Source organism: Spizellomyces punctatus (genome assembly GCF_000182565.1).
Source record: "Spizellomyces punctatus DAOM BR117 chromosome Unknown supercont1.4, whole genome shotgun sequence".
Lineage (NCBI taxonomy): Eukaryota > Fungi > Chytridiomycota > Chytridiomycetes > Spizellomycetales > Spizellomycetaceae > Spizellomyces > Spizellomyces punctatus.
This window is the reverse complement of record NW_015971540.1, coordinates 1,337,939-1,355,937: the sequence shown is the minus strand read 5'-3', so window position 1 is coordinate 1,355,937 and position 17,999 is coordinate 1,337,939. Positions and strand designations below refer to the sequence as shown.

Below are 17,999 nucleotides of genomic sequence, written 5' to 3'. Positions count from 1 at the left end.
AGAGGACATTCCAAAATTTGGGCCGGCAAAAGTAGCGCCGAACAGGTAAATAGTTTATCACGGCAGCTTTTATACGTGATGAACAAGCACCTGGAACAATATCTGTCTTGTTTGACGGTATCCACAGCATATAAAATATTAACAAAACTATCAATTCATCCGTCTAGGTGTCATAACTCCACCACGAACCACGCCGACCACTCGGCCCTTTTTGCCAGCCGTCGATGTGGCCGCAGATCGTTCCTTATCTCTTTGGGCAATACGCTACCAGAAAGCTGCATCAGTACAAAGGACAAATGCCACACAGCTACTCAAAACGCTACTTGCGTACCTCAACTGTAGATACCCCATCCCTAAACTTGGTCTTGAAAAGCACGTTTGCGTTATTGAACATGCCATCTTTGAGAGATACAATAATAAATTGGGAGCCATTAAATCGCGTGCGAATAAGTTGTCCAATATTTTGTGTATGTGATAGATCCAGCGCCGAGTCGACTTCGTCCAAAATGTACATGGGCGCTGGTTTGTACTGGAGAAGCGAGAGAATCAAGGAGAGCGCAATGAGCGATCTAAAAAGAGATATATCAGTTAGACGGAATGCTCGTTATTGTACAATGTTGATGCGCACAGACCTTTGTCCTCCGCTGAGTTCTGTCAGACTTTGTTTCCACACCCCACCCAATGCCACCTTGACTTCAAGCCCTTCGGTAATATCCTGACCTTCTGGTGGCTCGAGCTTGGACGAATTACCAGGCAATAGATCACCAAAGATGGCCCCGAAATCTCTATATGATGATCAAGTCGTGAGTGCCACCTGTTGCAATTGCCCACACAAATGAACTTTGTTACTTACACATTTACTTTCTCCCAGGTCTTGCGCAACGCTTCCCGCTTGTACTTGTCCAACTCGCCGATTGTTTCCTGAATTTTTCTCTTGTCTCTTTTCACAGTGGCCAGCATTTGCTTCAATTGAGTTTCCTTCTTTTCAACGCTGTGTATAACCGAGATTGAGAAAGCGCTCTTCATGCCGATCTTAGAATATGGATAACTATTACCGGTCATATTTGTCCATAACATGCTGATCAAGCTTGCGTTCCAACATCTTGTGCCGTTCTTCAAGTTGGTTCACACGTTTCCTGACTTCCCCAAGATCCTGCTTTGCGAAATCATAGCCCGTTCCAGGTTTGCCGAATAATCTGTGGAGTATACAACCTTAGTACCACGATTTCCAACCCGTCTGCGACCCCCGAATCGAACGTACTGCTGTTGATCGGGTATCCATGGATGATTCTGGACGAGTTCTTTAACTCTTCGATTTGCATGCTCTCGTTCAGAATGGAACTTTTCCAGCTCATGTTTCAACTTCTGCACTTCAAGTTTACAATCCTCCAGTAGCTGCTTCTTTTCCTTTTTTTGCGTTTCTAGCTCTTTGGTTTCTACATCAAAGGCGGACAGTGCCTGGCGCTCATGCTCAAGCGCATATTCTGCTGTATCGTAGGAGCGCTGAAAATCTTTTAGCTGCCTGCGATCTCTCGATTTTGGGCTGGTGCATCAATGTGAGCCTTACCTTAATTTCTGCTAATGTATCCTTCAGCACTCGCTCCTCATTGACATAATCGTCGATAACCTTTTCCACTTGGCGAATTTGATGCTCCAGCTGAACAATCTCTTTTTCAAGTTGCGCTAAAACTCTCGTTCAGCGACAAGTATTTTGTAATTCTCGGCCAAGAGAAAATGGCTTACCTGCTTCTTCCTTTGAAAGATCTATCTGTTGCTGTACCTTTTTGATTTCAGGAGCAGCTTTGGCTAACTGTGCCTTGCCGGTGGCAAGCTCTTTCTACAAAGGCCAACATAATAAGTGCACATCCCAGTAATTATGCGCATCTGTGATGCCCTTTAGAAATAGTACCTGTAATGATTTCAGCTTATCCTCGCGGTGAGCAGAGAACTCCTTCATCTCTTGCTCAATGTGAGTACGTCTTTCCTGGGCTGCTGCCTTCCTTTCCAAACACTCATGTCGTAGCGTTTCTTGCTCTTGCAGCTGTTTTCTCAAGCTTTCAACGTGTTGTATTATCTGTAGAGGGACGTCAGATCTTGATAAAGATCCAAATGTGCAAAGTCCCATGTGTACCTGGGCACTAGCATTGGTATTCAGACGCTCTTCCAATAGACGGCCCTCGTGTAGCTTCAAATCCAGTTTTTGCTTCAGGCCTTGGTAGTGGCTTGCCGTCCGCTGATACCCCTCGTACTCCCGAACGACTTCCTTCAACCCGTTTTCCATATCCGCAAGTTTCTTTCGAAGGTCTTTCAGGGTGCCAAGTTTAAGCAATACTCCTGCAGAGTTGGGTTTTGAACCTCCTGAAAGTTGTCCTGAAGGGTCGTATGTATCACCTTCCAGGGTGATCGAGCGCATACGGACACCTTTATCAAACGTCACACGCTTGGCAGTGTCCGCATCTGCGAAGCGCGTTTTTTGATTAAACTAAGGGAAGCATGAAAATAACAATGAAATATTTGTACCTTTGCAGACCAAAGCTGATCCGAAAACATAGTTCATAGCGGCTTCAACTTCATCATCGTATCCCACAAGGTTGAGTGCCAGATCAACCTTTCCAGGGGCCAATCTTTTGGCAGTGGCGAGCCGCTAAGAGTCCATATGGAAATTAGCTTTTGTTAAACAACGTTTTTTATTTTCGACCTTACGAACCTCAGCCTGTATCTTGAACGCAGAGATCTTATTTAAGGGGATGATGGTGACCCGTCGCTTAAGTCGACCTTTTTGAAGCAGTTGTGTACCGACAATTTCTGACTCCACCACCACCTACAAATACAAACAAGCCATTTAAAGGATATCGCGGCTGATAAAGCCAGCCATAGCCAACGTACATTATACAATTTCCCTCCAGCGCAGATCTCCAAGGCTGTAGCGGAATCAAAGTTTTCCTTTGATATTGTCACAAGTTCGGCGACAAGTCCTTTGACTTTTCGGCGATCGAAGTTGGGAGCGGGATCCGTATAGTCAAATTGGAATGCAGAAAGCTCCCGTTCAAGCCCGTCAATGCGCTAAACCGTTGGAATATTAAAAATCTTGATCGGACAGCAGGTATTGCAACCTCGCACGAATGTACCTCTCGTAGGTCGTTTACTGCACTTTGGCTGACTTGCTTCTGCCGTAAAAGTTCCATCTCTCGATCAGGGTTCCAGGAAAGATCGTTGAGTTGGCTCTACATCACGAAACTAAAGTTATATGTCGGTTATTATAACCGATTCTAAGAGCATCATATACCTGTAGCATCTCAGTAACATTTTTGTTCGCCTTGACTTCCGCCAAAAGGGAGCTATTCTGTTTTTCCGCTGCCTTGGCCTTTGGCAGTTTTTCCTGCAGCTCTTTCTTCAAATGAGTGATCTTCAGTTTCGCTTGCTCAGCTTCTGACGCGGCTGTGCTCACAGCCTTATTGGCATCTGTTCATTGAATGTCCGTAGGTCAAATCCGTGTTGGGGTATGCGGCATCAATGACCCATAACGCACCTTGCAGCTGAGTCTGATATCCATTCTCCTGACCTTCCTTCGCTGCTAGTCCAGTAGAAAGCGTCTGAATCAGATCCTCCAGCTTACGAATGCTCTCAGCCTTTTCCTCATGCTCTTTCATGGTCGACTCAAAGTCCGCCGTAAGCTTTTCATACTTTGCCTTCCCGTCTAACAAAGCTTGCTCGGTCTGTGTGTGGAAAGGGTGTCATAAGGCATCGTTCAGGATAAGGTTTCCGTGTTTTATACAAGATTGGTACCTCCGTTTTTTCTTTGAGCAGGGAATTTTTGTTCTTCTGCTCGTCGGCAATGGTGTCCTCTTTGAGTTTACACTGGGTTTGGACTTTGACGAGCTCCTTGGCGTATTCTTTAAAGGTGCTTTCCAGTTTAGTCAGCTGGGCTGAATCCTTGCATTATGAGAGATTACGGAAGGACTTGAATATCAATTCGAGCCACTTACTGACAGGTAAAATGCACTCACCTTCTCCCTTTCCGCCACAATTTCAGCTATCTTATCATCAATATCTTCCATATCCTGTGCCAGGACACCTTGCATTTGCTCTAGAGTAACAATTCGATCTTTTTTTTCTTCCAAATCTTGACCCGATGTCTCGAGCTTGGTCTGAATCGGTCGGCCACACCCATAAGTACTCGGCGGATTGTATTGGGCGGAAGAGTAATCGCCGGACCTACCTGGTATTTCACATAGTCATGGGCTATAAGCAAACGGCGTAGCTGATCTAGGTCAGCCGCCATTTTCTGGTACTCCAGAAAGGTTCGTTTCGATTCGCGCAATTTCTCCAGTTTTGGCCCAATCTCCGTTTCCAGTAACTACCCACAAAGATTTCAGTCAACAGTCTTCCCGATAGTATATCACCCTTCACACAGCATGTGCACCAACCGTATTGATCTCTTCAAGCTTTGCATCCTTTTTGCTCATAGTCTTGAACGCCTTTTCCTTCCGATCCTCAAACATTCTGGTCCCCGCAGCTTCCTCAATCATCGCAAGAATTTCAGGTGGCTTCATATTAAGCACCTTCGTGATTCGTCCTTGCATAATCAGGAAGTGGGGATTGTTGACATTCAGTTGGACGGATTGAAACATATTCGCTACGTCCTGCTGGTTTTTGTTGTGACCATTGACAATGTATTTGTTACGCCCATTGACCACGATCTACAAGATTACATATAAGATCATCATGTACGTGATCGCGAGTGCAGATTGGCCATCAGAACGACACCTGTCGCGTAACGGATATTTGTTTATGATTCTCGTATCCAGGAGGACTTCTCTCGCGATCCTCATTGTTGAATACAATCGTCACAGAGGCTTTGGTGATACCCGCCTGGCCACGTTTGTACACCAAATCTTGCAGGTTGTTGGCTCGCACCTAGACAGTGTCGGTATTAAAGATGACTAGTTCGAAAATATGCAAGCAGCAGCCACAGACGCTATACCAACATGAGAAAGCGTAGATATTCCCAATACAAAGCATATTGAGTCCAGAATATTGGATTTTCCAGAGCCGTTCAGTCCAGTTATAGCGTTAAACTCGCGATCCCAGCCACTAATTATTGTTCGAGTTGCATATGATTTGAACCCCTCAATAATCAACTCTTCTATGTACATGTCTGTGTGGAGACAATGTAATGCTTTGCGGAATGGAATGTGTTGAACAGTCAAAAGTTCTTGAGAGGACACCGATGCTTATTGCGCGACGGTCAAAGACGATGCCCGGTTGCGCGAGACCTCAAAGCAGAGCCCAGCGTCCGCAATTGGTTTTCGGAGTACAAAGAGCCTACACACAAGTTAGCTTCCTCTCGTTGTTACGAAAAGCTGTTCGCGAATTGGTCCAGGTCGAAGAGAACGGGTGAACGGACGCCTTTGAAGTCCGAACATGTCCGATACCACATACCGGGAACCAAGAGCTCCGGTACCATGGACTCGCTCCGAACGTGGTCAAGTCACAAAAGCCTTCAACGAAACCTTCCGACGACTGGCATTGCCCAGATCCTCGCAACATTTCAGCAAGAGATTCAAAATGAAGGCGGAAAAGGTCCCCACATTTCCCACAACTATTGGTAATTAGTGTGAATGACAGGTAGTTGGCCGTAAAATACTTGACCTTGCTTCTGTTGACAGCCGAGAGACGTTTGCGCCGACACAAAAGCGGCCGGCCAATTACACCCTTTCAGTACAGAGGTAGTTTACCACTCAGCAAATTACATACTGTATGACTTAGTGCACAATGAGCTTAACGTTGAGTTTCTCTTGTGGTTCCGTCAGTATACGACCTCTGCTCACAGGTGGGTGCGTTGGTGACTACTTGGGTCAGTATGCCTGTTAACTCACTATGTTGTTGAAACCTTAGATTCCTGAAGGTTATTGATCAAACCTCGTCGATAGCATTGATTGCATCAAGCTGACTATCGTATGCTCACCATACAGGATATTATTCCACGTACAAGGAAATCAGTGACTATCTTAAAAGCTCCCCGCGGGCAGGTAGGCTAGGTTCCATTGATTGACTAATCCCAAACCGGTACTGACTTTGATGGTATTCTTTAGTGGGGCAGGCACTCAAAAATAATCCTTTTGCTCCAGTAAGGATGCACGCAACATGTCGGCGATTCGCATGTATTGGTCTTCACACATTCTGATAGACAGTGCCTTGTCACCGAGTTTTGGCATCGAACCATTTCATAGGAGGCTTTTTTGGGTGGGTATTGTGTATACACAATTACTATATTGATTAGCACATTCAAATTCTTCACGTTAGACAATGGGGCAACGGATCCAATATCAACAAGAAGCAAATCCTTCTCAAAAATGAGGTTGGTAGATGGATTCACGAGTCTCCCTGTCACTACGTAGTTCGCTCACAGCCAGCATCATAGGGTTTGGATTTTGACGAATCTGGATCCTTATCCGTCACATTGCGCAAGCTACGTCTCTTCCGCGAGTTTAAATAAATGTACCCGTTTCACAGCGCCAAGATCACCTCCGTGTCTTTAGTCTAGGTGTGGTTGGTGAGATGAATTCTCTTTTCTGTACATGCTTTGTCTATCCACTTCTTAGCTCCTAAAAGCGCACATGGCACTTTGCCAACTATATATACTTGTCACATACAGCATTATGCCAAATGGGTGAATACGTCTACGCCAGCTACCAACTCTCCTCCTAGCCTTTCCATTTCCGCCATCATTGCAAGGAAATTGGGTTTCACGGTCCAATGCTTCTTTCCCTGTTTCTTGCCTTTAACTGGGGCTCCCTGTGAAGTCGCAGAAAGCCTATTAATAAATGGTTGCATATGAACTGGCAAGAGCAAACGTTTCACCCACATTCGCGGACTGATCTAGTATGGGCTCAACATTGAAGCTTAAGTTGACCCTCCAGGGATGGGGGACGACAGTTTTGGGATTCCATACAACACCAATTGCATCGCCTCCGTACTTGTCGTGAAAGAAGAGCGCGACGTGACCAAAGGCGGCTTGCAACTCGTCCAAGTACCACTGTACAGGATCTATCTCGGAAAGCAATGCGAGCTCCCGATCCTTGACCATCATCAAATTTTTGTACTTTGGCATCGTCTCCGCAAGAATCTCTGGATCATACGAAAGACTTTCACGAAAGCGCGGAAGTTTGGAAGGATCTAATCGGATGATCAGATCATATCCTTTTGGTGCTGCAAGGAATATTTTCTGTCAGAAACAAACAGTTAGTAAAATACAATGGCCATTGGATGCTGTTAAGGATTCCTGCATACGTACCGACAAGGCCTTTTCACTACCCGAGCTCTTCACCAATGACTCCATGTAGTTGAGCCCAGCTGCCGCCAGTCGCTTAATTCTCTCTACCACCACTATGCTCGGCTTCTCTGAGGCCCACCATTGACCTTCAGCATCACGCTCTGTCGCTACCCATAAGACTGGCATCATTTTGCCGCTGCCTTGTAGAAGAGTGCCGTCAGCTCCCAACCCTCGAGTCGTTCTGAAACTCTCTGCAATTTTTGCCCGCATCTCGGCCGTTATTAGCCCCTTCTCTAATTCTACAATCATCACCTCCCGCTTCCAGTCCCACTTCGCCAACAGGTCCAACGTCCTCATAAATCCAACCCATCCGCTTCCTGGCTCAGCCCATGGGCTTGGATCCACGAACACCTTTGCACAGATGAGCTCGATCAATTCTGTGGGTATCTGTGAAGAGAGAAGATGTGCTCCAAGCCAGCGTTTCGTGAGACGGATGGATTGTGGAAGGTAAGGGAATCTTAGGCAGAGATTTTGCAACCGAGTGGAATGGAAAGGAGCTCTTATGAAAGAATGATTGTATCGCTTTTGGGCTGCTGTGTATGTTTCCAGCGTAGAAGGAAGAGCGTTCGAAGTAAGGCCGCGTTCAAGAAGAATTGCTTCACGCTCAACATGAATCGTACAGCGAAATGTATATCCAGCAGCTGTTGTGATCTCTATACACCCGCTATCCAGTATGTCCGCGTTATGCCCAGTGGATACGATTCCGCGTGTACCAGGATGTTGCTGCATATATAATTCCGCTATCTTCAGATAGAAAGCCCGTTTTGTCAATTGTATTGCAGCCAAGTCATCAGGCCATCGCCCTGAACTCTCGAATTCAATCACAACATCAAGCGGCTCGTAGTAAGGTCGGTATGCCTCAGACGATGCCTCCTCATCATCCATCCTTGGCTGTGGAATGAACACTGATGTGTAGCGCAGTCCTTCCGCGCATGGAATTGTCTGTGTAACTGTCAATGGCAGGCCCTCAAGCTGTCGCAGATGTTTGGAGAATTCGTTGAATGCGTCCATGGCGCCCTGGAAGGATCGGACTTGCAGTTGAATTCCTGGTGCCCTGATGAACTTGTTAAATTGCCCGGCCCAGTATGTAAGTTCATCTTTTGGCGTAATGCCAGTATGCCGATGTAAGAGGTGTCCAACCATGCGTCCGACCACAAGGGATCTTTGTTCTATAGTCCCATCACAGTCGAACACCACACTTTCCAAAATACTTCCATCTTTGAAACGACGCAGCTCTGACTTTTCCCCCCAGAGCTGTCGGAATTCCTCTGCTGCATCAATGTCATCGGCTGAGGGACCGTGCTCGACGACACGAACCGCATTCTCAGTATCGAGGATAAGACCGAGATATATTGGCGTTCCTAGCGACTCATGTGTCGGTGCGGCTTGGTCACACGACCACGGTGGAAGGGCATCACATCGTGCGCACACTAGATTGACGCGGTTCGTCAGAGCCCTCTTCAACAATCGAGGAATGAAGTTCAGTAGGTAGTCTTGTACGCTCGGGAAGTCAAGGGCAACTGCCGTATCATATGACTTAGGACGGGTAGACGTCGCAGCAATTCTAGCGACATTATCGTATCTCAAATGCAGTAAATCGACCTTCTTCAGAAATAACGCAGCAAAGTGATCGTCTCGCAAGTCGCTGAACAGGCTGATACTGCGCCGAGCTTCGTACTGAACCTCGTCCAAAGTAGCCCGTGATATTGCCGCCGCCAGATTTATTTTTCCCGATGGATCCACAATCACTACTTCATAGTTACGTGTGAACGACTCCACAGAAAAATCGTTTTCAGCCAGAGGTTTGCCATCGGGAGTCATAAAAACTGGCTCAGCTTCGAAGTCATGCGTTGCCAGAAATTCCATCGTCACTTTTAGGAGTTGATAGGAGCTGAAGTTGTTTCCTAATCTCCGGTTCCCGTTCTTATCGTTCGTTCGCAAGAGGTACCCCATTATCATGGCAAACAGAAACCCATTGAAACCGCCTTCTGTACTAGAGAATGCCCTCTGGGTAAGCCATACTTTGGCTAGAATACATGCGTCACGAAAGCTGCCGCATGTGGTTGCATGATGATGAAGAAGGTTCATGTGCGCAACCAGGGTTGTATCATGTAATAGGGCCGCATTATACCGGCCGGTCGGTGTATGATCGGATGTAGTTGCAGATATGAAGGTTGGTCGCACATTGTTGCGATTTGGCGCAAGGCGGCTGGCGGAAAATAAGGTTTGAGGTATTGTGGCAAATAGCCGGATGCAGAACCCAAGCTTTGAGAAGTCGTACTCGGGAACGGTTCCCGTCGATCGAAGCACTAATATCGGCCTTCGACGGTCTCCTTGACATGCTTCAAACTCCAGCGTCAATCCTAGCTTAGCCGTTTTCTTCCGAAGTTCCGCAGCGAGCACAGCAATATAATAGGCTCGTTTGTAGAAATATCGATAGTTGACATGATCTTTTTCCTGGAACAGACTTTCGGGCATCTGTACTGCCAAGTCCACATTCGCACCCGAAGGATTTTTGGCTACGGTTTTCAATAGGTAGCTGCCAACAACAAACACTTTGCTGGGTCGTTTGAAAGCAAACTTATATTGAGCATCCGCTGGGGGTGCCGGATCGGGAAATGGTATAACGATGTTTTCGGATTGAAGCCCAGAAGTACCATCCGCTACCGAAACTTCTGGGATATCGCTCAACGAATCCAAAATGTCCTTTATCTTTCGAAGGGCTTTCTCTAATGCGGTCGTTTTCGAGTAATCGATTCGAACCTCCTTCAGCAGCTCATCGATCTGTGGACGTACTCAAATTACAGAGAGTTCATCCGGCCGCATGACAATTGAGGTGCCTATGCTTACCTGTAGCTTGAACAAGTTGGATTTGAAGAGATCTGTAGTTTCCTTCAACTGTTGTATCTCCTCGTTTGTCGGTGCTTTGTAGAACTTATTCCCAATCTTCTCAAGCCTTTGTCCATGCCCTACTTCCTTGTCGTCCGCTTGGTCTTCCCCATACTCGGAAGCTTCACCTTCACTTTCATCGCTCTCACTACCCTCGACAAAGTCCCCGCCATTCACTTCCTCCTCTACCCCGCCGTCTGCGTCTGAGTCGTCGTCGTCGTCAGACGGATCAATGTAAGGGTCATGCTGGATCGTTGAGCGTTTCTTCGCAGACGTGCTGTCACGAGAGTCTGTCGGCACACCTTTCCGCTTCACAGCCACCATAGTTCACGTCTGCGGTGATGCTCAACGCCCAAGCCGTGGAGCATTGAACAGGACAGCAATTCTGCATGCTGCGTCCAAAAAGAAATATAATTGCAAAGAGCTGCTAAGCACCATGCAGCCAATCACAACGTGTCATTACGTAAGCGACTCATTGAACTTCCGTCCGATTGAACACCTGAAAGTACCCTCCGCCTTGAGACGAGCATTGCCATCGTTGATGTACTCCCTGCTGTCAATTACCAAGATAAATGGATAGGGTCATGCAGAGCTGCAAGACTTTGGCACTCTGAGCTGTTTCCACGAGCAAATATTTAAATATAAACAAAAGATTCAACAAAGATCATCTACTGTACAAGGACAATCTTCAAAAATTAACAGTATATCAGACGGTATAGCGAGCGGGGACAGCTCGTATCCTCTTTGGGCGTCCTTCATCCGCTATACTCTGCTCATCGTCCAGTTTTCGCTTATAAGGTGTTTTATCCTCTTCACTGGGGCTTGTATCGCAATCTTCGCACCTGAGACGAAAAGAAGACGTTAATAATGAGCAGTGTCCACATAAAGAGCGCATGAAGCAATGTGCTGACCTCCATGTATAACCTCGGGAAGGCACTTTGGTCATCGGAGGATCCAGACAACCCATATGAAAACATCGCACACATTGAGCGCATTGAATCAGTCGATGAACGTTAATACCGTCTAACGCTGGTGGAGACGCCTTGACTTCTGGGCTACTTGGAGAATCGGTCCCATCAAGCCCACTTCCACTTGCTTCACCGCCTTCGAAAGTCTTGCAGATTGTACACAGTCCGAAAAGCCCGCAGCCAGACAATGGGTGTGCTGCATTCTTTCGCCGACCTCGCCTCTTGCGCTTATTAGCCAACTCATTCAAGCATTTCTCATCCCCTTCCAATTGCTGCTGGTGCTGAGCTGTTGTGTATGCAGATACGAAGGCCGATTCGAAATCAGGCCGAACTTGGATTTGTGGGCCAAGTTGAAAAAGTCGATCGATAACAGTGTCGGGGGAAACGGGGGAGGCGGAATTGGTTGGTTGAAAACACTCGAAAATGGTTAGCAAGTCGTCTCTCAATGCCTCGTCCTCTTTTGCAAGCTGCTCAAGTTCCTGGGTTGCCTCCTCCAAGTTCGTCGCGGTGTTATTCAAATCCCGCTGAAGTTTAACTGTGGCCTTTTCATATGCAGCACACTCGGCTCGACTATGGACAGCATCATGCTGCATTCGAAGAATATTCAGCTCCTGTTCATCATTGAAAATGGCCAAGCTGTTTTCTAAAACGGCCCGGGGATCATTTAAGCGGGCTTGACTTATGGGTGTCTTCCTCTCATTTTCAGCTATCTTGACCAATCCGCGATGCTTATTTTGAACCCACTTGGCCCATGGATTCAACTAATTTTTCGAGATATAAGACTTCGCACAAAGATTGAACAGCGCACACAGATTCTCACCCGCGGATCATTTGATCCGTGTTGCTTGCAATAAACAAAAAATGGATGCGCCATATCGGGAGAATCGGTAACTTCCTCGAGCAGGCGATAGTCAGCAGCACAGGTCGCGTGCACCTGCAAGATATATATCAGCTTTTAGTAAAATCACAAACACTACATACTTGTTGGAGCATTACCAGATTCTTGCATTGAGCAGCATCGCATGGGCATTTACCGCCATATTGCTTGTTCATAGGTGATGTACACACAGAGCACTCCTACATCTAGGGTGTGAGCTGATGTGTGGGTATCTGGAAGCGACAGTCGAAGGGCCCACCTTGTTCCAGCGTTTCGGATCCAAATGGTAGAGATTCTCCTCGCAAACTCTACCAGAAACAGGCACATTGTCAGAGATACAGTTGAGATTAGTTAGTGTCGTAATTGCATACCGATCATCGTCCCTCTGCGAAAAAAATACGTGAGCAACAATGTCACATCAAATAACGACATTGACAAGTGCTACATACTGATCCAAGTGTCCATTGCATGCACAAAACATGAATCCAATAGTTCGTCCCGGATATTTGCTTCAAAGCGCCATCTCTACATGGACACAGCACACATGCCTGTAGATTGGGTGACAATACGATTAGGGTTATCGCTTCTGCTTAGCCTGCAATGGGACACCTACCGCCAGGGCTGGGTCATCCGTGCGACACCGGTCGCACATCCATTTGCTAGCATCTTGTCCCTCAACATCGTAACATGCCCTATGCACTGAGACTGCGCAATCTGGACCATTGCATGTCACAATCTCATCTAGATCACGGGTTCCACGAATGCAAATGCAACATAGACCCGGGTTATGTGATTTCTGGATTGTACCTCATGTAGTTAGAATGAAGTGCCCAGAATAGTGAATTATGCCTGTCGTACCCAATCCCGCAAAAACATCTTTCTCTGGTCGTGCCACCAAGATCTGTGGTTTTGTCCATGATCTGATAAGACCTCCATCTTGACATGTGCTTCAAGTTCACTCTTGTCATCTTTTTCAACCCTCTTCCTCCTGCCCTTTGCGTTATGAGTTTTACCCTCATCTTTCACTTCACGCTTTCTTTTTTGTGCTAAAGTGTTCCTGGTACGTCAGTAAGCTTCAGGATTGTAACATGGTGCTCTCACCCTACCCATGTTCCAAAAATTCAATCAGTAGAACAATTCAAATATTATTTTCCGTGTGATGCAAATGTTTTTCCTAAAGTTGGTAGTTTGCAGTGCAATGGTGATGGTGACAATGTAGGAATGGAGAAGAGCCGACCCATCATTTACCAAATTAATGCTTACATAATCAGGAGGCGGAGATTGGGTTATGTCTCTGTCAGCAACCCCGCTACCGCCCGACAAGAGGTGTTCGAAAGGCCGAATATTCCTAGCCAAGTGAGAATGCACGACAGCTTCCTTGGTTAGAAGACATCTATGTATTATATAAGAATAAACGAGTGCAACAAAACTGATGACTAGATAGGCCAAGAAGGTAATCACTCAATCTGAGAGAGCCCAGGTACACTCAAGAAAAGATCCATTCATATGCGCAACTGTATATCTCGCTCTCTTGTATCAAGGCGAGTGCTCTAATCGTTAAAGACTTTCGAAAGACAAAATGGGCATACACGGGGAGGGTGCAGCACTGCACATAGGGCAGCGCCGACAGGCTGGGGACAGGTCTCGCCTGTGTTAATGACGCATGCAAGCGATAAGGAGAGTTCTTTCCTCTCCAGCCCAGCAGCGTCCCCTGCATCATTTTCAGATTCTGCGAGCTTGTACTTTCATCCACACGAACGCCTGCCCATCGAGCATGAAAGCCATCCAAGTTCGAAACACAGGGGACTCCTCGGTCCTCCAGTATGTCGACGTAGACAAGCGAGACACAGGATGCCATCCAAGGTACCTTTGCGCGCTTCAAACATCCATGAGCTCATGCGCTACCCTACATAAGCTGAATGTCTTCTCGACTCATCCATCATCTGTGGATGCCCTCAAAGTATGAGCTCGGAACCTAATTATGTAGACGGTTACTTCATCAATAGACGAAGCATAACCTAATTGTTGACCAGCTCTATGACTCTGAGGGATGCGAAGGGAGTCCCACTCCCAGGTCAACAATATGAGACCAACGGTTTTCTAATTCGTATTCAATCCGCTAAAATTAATTTGGATGGGAGACAATGTAATGCTTGGAAATTGTATTCAAAAAAAGGACAATAACAGGACAGCTGAATCAGCCCGCAAACGTCTCCCATCTCCCATGCACAATTTACTCCCGTCTACGACGATATTGATGTTGAAGCTATTAGGTTGGTTGGCTCTAAAAATAACTGGCAGTAGTTCAGTTTACTCTAAACAAACACCACGAGGTCCTATTGGATTCTGGTTAGTGACCAAACAAAATTAAGCATTGCTTTATTTGATGGCGCTCCATTGGATGTGCATCTGTTTGGCTTCCTGCCCCCCGCTAGGGTCTATGTAGAAATAAAAGGTCTCTTAAACTTTATAAAATGAGACGTCCGCGACCAGGAGCCGAAACAGAATAACCATACACCGACTCTGATCATCTCACATCTTGAGCAAAGATGAATGCAACCGAGATCTACGCTTGCCTGAATGATGTAGGCGTGCAAGCACAAGTGACAAGCATCGTCACCTCTCAGGTTACCGCCCAGGTTACCGCCCAGATTGTACCCGTGGCCATGGCTGCTGCCCAACAGGCAGGAGAAGCCTTTGGAGGAGCGGGAGTTATTACCGGCGTCAGTATACCCCTGATCGCAGGAAATTTGTTTATCTCCCTTTGGCGCATCTTCACCAACAAAAGAAATATTCGGGCTTATGTGTTACTGGCGGGAGCGATGGGTTCGATCGTCGGATTGATTGCGCTTCTCTTTGGTGTCCTACAATTCTATGGACGCACCGTGCCAGTAAGCGCGGCAGGATTGATTGGATTCGTTATTCAATTGGTTTGCGTCAACGTTGCAGGGACATTCAGGTACGAGCCGATCACCTCCTTGATGCCACGCATTAGAACAGATAATGATGTTCTTGCATTGCAGATTTGCGGTTCCGCTGCGCCAGGACCTATATCGACGTATCTTCATATCCGTCTCCATTGCCTACGCAATCGCTGTTGGTGTTGCCGTCATCGCCAAGGGTTTAATTGAGATGCGTTCCTGGGCATGGATGTGAGTTGCATTAAATTGAACGCTTCCACAAACCTCCTTACCAACCACATTTCAGTCCCGGTGCGAATGATGCATATTCGTATACCATCGCCGTTCTCTGCACGATGGAGCTTGTGTGGTACGCTATCGCCGGCTTCGTCTGTTTCAGCTGGGAGGTATGTTCCCGACGGTACGGTTGCATGTCACCGAATTAATAGTAATCCGTAATTCCCTCAGCTGCGAAAAACATTCAAGGCTGTAGCCGGTTCGTCGTCTGGAACTAGCAAGCTGAAGTCTCTGGAAATAGCCAACCATGCTCTGATGGGTTTTGCTTTCGCAATCGTCATCTTGAATCTCGCGCTCGGCAAAAAGCTCGTTGGCAAGTATTTATTGACAACAAAGGCGAAAGAAATACCATAAACGCTAACAGTTCCTGTTGTCTTTTACAGAAGATGCAACGTATAATTCATGCTCCGCAATTCTTTTCTGTGCTTTCTTCCTCCTATCCGAAAACATCTTTGAATTTCTTACGAGCGTAGTTGACGATTTGAGTCAGAGCCAAGCCGGCAAATCCCAAGCGGATAATAAATCCAGGTAAGCACTCCATGCGCTTTGAACCTTCAACCTTCAATGGTATGTAATAAATCCCCGTTCAAAAGGGGCCGCCAGGACGCCGCCGGAACCTTAGGTGCTTGATAACATTGATCCTTTTGTGGGGTGTAGATGGTATGGGTCCGAATAGCACGACCACAATAAAGTAACTTAAAAGTTAATAAATTGCTAGAGGAAAACAACCCTTTTACAAAAATAGATCGTCAAACAGTTTTTATCTAAGCATCTACCAAAGTGACGAGCCAGCGTTCACTTGCACAACCAAAGACATTATTGCACATATCTAAGCTTGGAGACATTGAATGAATTTGCCAAATGGTTGGCATGCAGTACCAGGGGCGCAATCCATGTAAGCAGGTTTGAAAATGGGTTGACCGGGATTGCACATGTAGAATCCAGTTCCAGAGCAGACCATGAAAGGAGCGTCTGGAGAGTTGCCGTCGCAAGGATCGTCAGAGGCGAAGGATGAGGAGGGTCGAGAAGAAGGTTTTTGGTAGATGGGCCGAGGGTTTGGTCGACGTTGAAATGGGCTGGGACTCGGCCGGGGTGTGTCCTGGGTCTGTGTTGGTGGTTGAGTGGGTAGAGACTGTTCAGGTTGTTGGGGTTGTGACGAACCACCATTTCCTGGCCCAACAGTGATCTGCTTGCGCTGGCTGAAAAATTGTCTACCATCGTTTAGATCCCCAGGCACCATTTCCGGAATGGTCGGCGTTCCCGGAAGATCTGCGACAAACAGCTGAGGTCCTGTAAATCCGCTGCCACCACCCTGGATTGTAACATCGGCGCAATTCATGTAATACTCTCGATTTCCGACGGCGTTAATCCATGCCCAGGCAAAGATGGTCTTCCCTGAAGGAAAGCTGGACGGAATCTGCACATCGAATGTGCTGGCACCGTTGGCAAGACATTCGCGGATGACGTCCTTGATAACAACAAAGTTCTGTCCGTCGGTCGAGAGGGCAAACTGGCAGTGACCTCCATTATGCGGAGCACCTAGTAATGGATCTGTTGGCTCTAGATACAGCAAGCGACACAGCATTGAATTTTGCGACATACCTCCAACAATGGACACCGGGATTGTGGAGCCCGCCTGAATGTTCATAACACTATTCCCAACGGGCTTTCCTCCACAGGGAAATGACCTCTCACCGCCCAAAGGAGACGCAAGATCATAATCGGGAGGTCCCACTGGAGGATCCACGCTTCCCCGGGGAGGGGGATTGGCCATTCGCATATGAGCATTTGCCCCGGCAAGTAGGAAGAAGATGAGTGTAGAATATGCGGCAAATTTAGGCATCATTATAAGGAGGGACTTCTAGTTCTATGAGGGTCTATAAGATGTAGGGAAAGGGTGAAGTGGGAGTTAACATTCTGGGCCACGGTGCTTATATCCCCGGTCATGATGTCCAAAAAAGAAAGAAAAGCCGACAAAAAGTGAAGCAATGGATGTTGCCCCATACATCGTTCCTTCTGACTTTTCCGTCGTAAGTGCAAAACACCTCGAAAGTCTTTGGGTAGAAGTTGTGGAGTATCGTAGAGGTCACTCCGTTGACTGACAAATGTGGCATGTCAAGGACCAGTGAGCGTCAGCATGAAAGGCACTTTTCCTTTCCTTTGTTTTTGATGAAAAATTCCGAGACGAGGAGCTGATGCAACCTGTGGTTGGAGGATTTGAGGATCAATTAGGGTCATAATCCTTTGCTTTTCCTTTCCGAGGGTCAGGCGACGATTCGATTGTTTTCTGGTTATGGCGCTCCTTTGTGATTAGGTGGGCACCGGCTACTTATTTCGAAACTCCGTCGACTACCGTCAGTACCAGCTGTGTCCATCAGACTCTCGCCCCACCAACATACCGCATTCCGCATTTTGAAGACGAATCGCAGGCTGCGAACACTGTTTTGGAATGTGCTCTAGACGTCCTTCCTCACTTTAGCCAATGCACTCCTTTTTTCGGTTCCAGGAAATGAGCCTATCGCTCCTGGTATTTGTGCGTTACGGGCACCTTTTGATTACTGATTACAAGCTATTTCCACTCTGTTTTACATTGGATGGTCACAGTGCCACATGCGGTATCTTGAAAGGTGTTCTTGGCAGCCCTAAGCAAATAGAAGTAGTACCTAGTACCATAAGGTTTGGCTCGGATGAAGATCAAACGGTTGCACACACACTGTCACTCTGGTTTCATA

The 17,999-nt window shown here is 46.9% G+C and overlaps 6 protein-coding genes across 6 annotated transcripts; 2 read left to right on the top strand and 4 right to left on the bottom strand.

The window, feature by feature from the left end:
* Positions 1-62: 62 nt before the first annotated feature.
* Positions 63-5,404, bottom strand: SPPG_02912 (uncharacterized protein). The gene is made up of 22 exons (XM_016751197.1): positions 4,989-5,404; positions 4,768-4,917; positions 4,428-4,700; positions 4,220-4,357; positions 4,008-4,148; positions 3,787-3,933; positions 3,530-3,716; positions 3,287-3,462; positions 3,129-3,224; positions 2,887-3,063; positions 2,708-2,821; positions 2,521-2,644; positions 2,132-2,457; positions 1,910-2,074; positions 1,744-1,837; positions 1,568-1,683; positions 1,262-1,503; positions 1,056-1,196; positions 854-991; positions 633-785; positions 332-569; positions 63-264 (listed from the first exon to the last, which is right to left on the bottom strand). The coding sequence occupies exons 1-22, from the start codon at positions 5,154-5,156 to the stop codon at positions 151-153; spliced, it is 3,618 nt and encodes a 1,205-aa protein (XP_016610486.1). The 5' UTR covers positions 5,157-5,404; the 3' UTR covers positions 63-150.
* A 20-nt stretch (positions 5,405-5,424) lies between these two features.
* SPPG_02911 (methylated-DNA-[protein]-cysteine S-methyltransferase) lies at positions 5,425-6,683 on the top strand (the record flags this gene model as incomplete). Its single annotated transcript, XM_016751196.1, has 9 exons — positions 5,425-5,608; positions 5,670-5,729; positions 5,814-5,833; positions 5,899-5,908; positions 5,976-6,032; positions 6,096-6,130; positions 6,191-6,246; positions 6,307-6,361; positions 6,425-6,683. The coding sequence occupies 9 exons, from the start codon at positions 5,425-5,427 to the stop codon at positions 6,497-6,499; spliced, it is 552 nt and encodes a 183-aa protein (XP_016610485.1). The 3' UTR covers positions 6,500-6,683.
* Positions 6,551-10,614, bottom strand: SPPG_02910 (rRNA-processing protein UTP22). Its single transcript, XM_016751195.1, has 4 exons — positions 10,187-10,614; positions 7,298-10,120; positions 6,869-7,228; positions 6,551-6,798 (listed from the first exon to the last, which is right to left on the bottom strand). The coding sequence occupies exons 1-4, from the start codon at positions 10,547-10,549 to the stop codon at positions 6,661-6,663; spliced, it is 3,684 nt and encodes a 1,227-aa protein (XP_016610484.1). The 5' UTR covers positions 10,550-10,614; the 3' UTR covers positions 6,551-6,660.
* A 207-nt stretch (positions 10,615-10,821) lies between these two features.
* On the bottom strand, positions 10,822-13,281 carry SPPG_02909 (uncharacterized protein). Its single transcript, XM_016751194.1, has 10 exons — positions 13,177-13,281; positions 12,929-13,116; positions 12,684-12,866; positions 12,520-12,618; positions 12,442-12,455; positions 12,330-12,378; positions 12,190-12,270; positions 12,014-12,127; positions 11,137-11,954; positions 10,822-11,067 (listed from the first exon to the last, which is right to left on the bottom strand). The coding sequence occupies exons 1-10, from the start codon at positions 13,178-13,180 to the stop codon at positions 10,932-10,934; spliced, it is 1,686 nt and encodes a 561-aa protein (XP_016610483.1). The 5' UTR covers positions 13,181-13,281; the 3' UTR covers positions 10,822-10,931.
* Positions 13,282-14,619: 1,338 nt separating this feature from the next.
* On the top strand, positions 14,620-15,226 carry SPPG_02908 (uncharacterized protein; the record flags this gene model as incomplete). The annotated part of the gene is made up of 2 exons (XM_016751193.1): positions 14,620-15,029; positions 15,094-15,226. The coding sequence occupies 2 exons, from the start codon at positions 14,620-14,622 to the stop codon at positions 15,224-15,226; spliced, it is 543 nt and encodes a 180-aa protein (XP_016610482.1).
* Positions 15,227-15,978: 752 nt separating this feature from the next.
* Positions 15,979-17,420, bottom strand: SPPG_02907 (uncharacterized protein). Its single transcript, XM_016751192.1, has 2 exons — positions 16,870-17,420; positions 15,979-16,806 (listed from the first exon to the last, which is right to left on the bottom strand). The coding sequence occupies exons 1-2, from the start codon at positions 17,111-17,113 to the stop codon at positions 16,097-16,099; spliced, it is 954 nt and encodes a 317-aa protein (XP_016610481.1). The 5' UTR covers positions 17,114-17,420; the 3' UTR covers positions 15,979-16,096.
* Between the last annotated feature and the right edge of the window lie 579 nt (positions 17,421-17,999).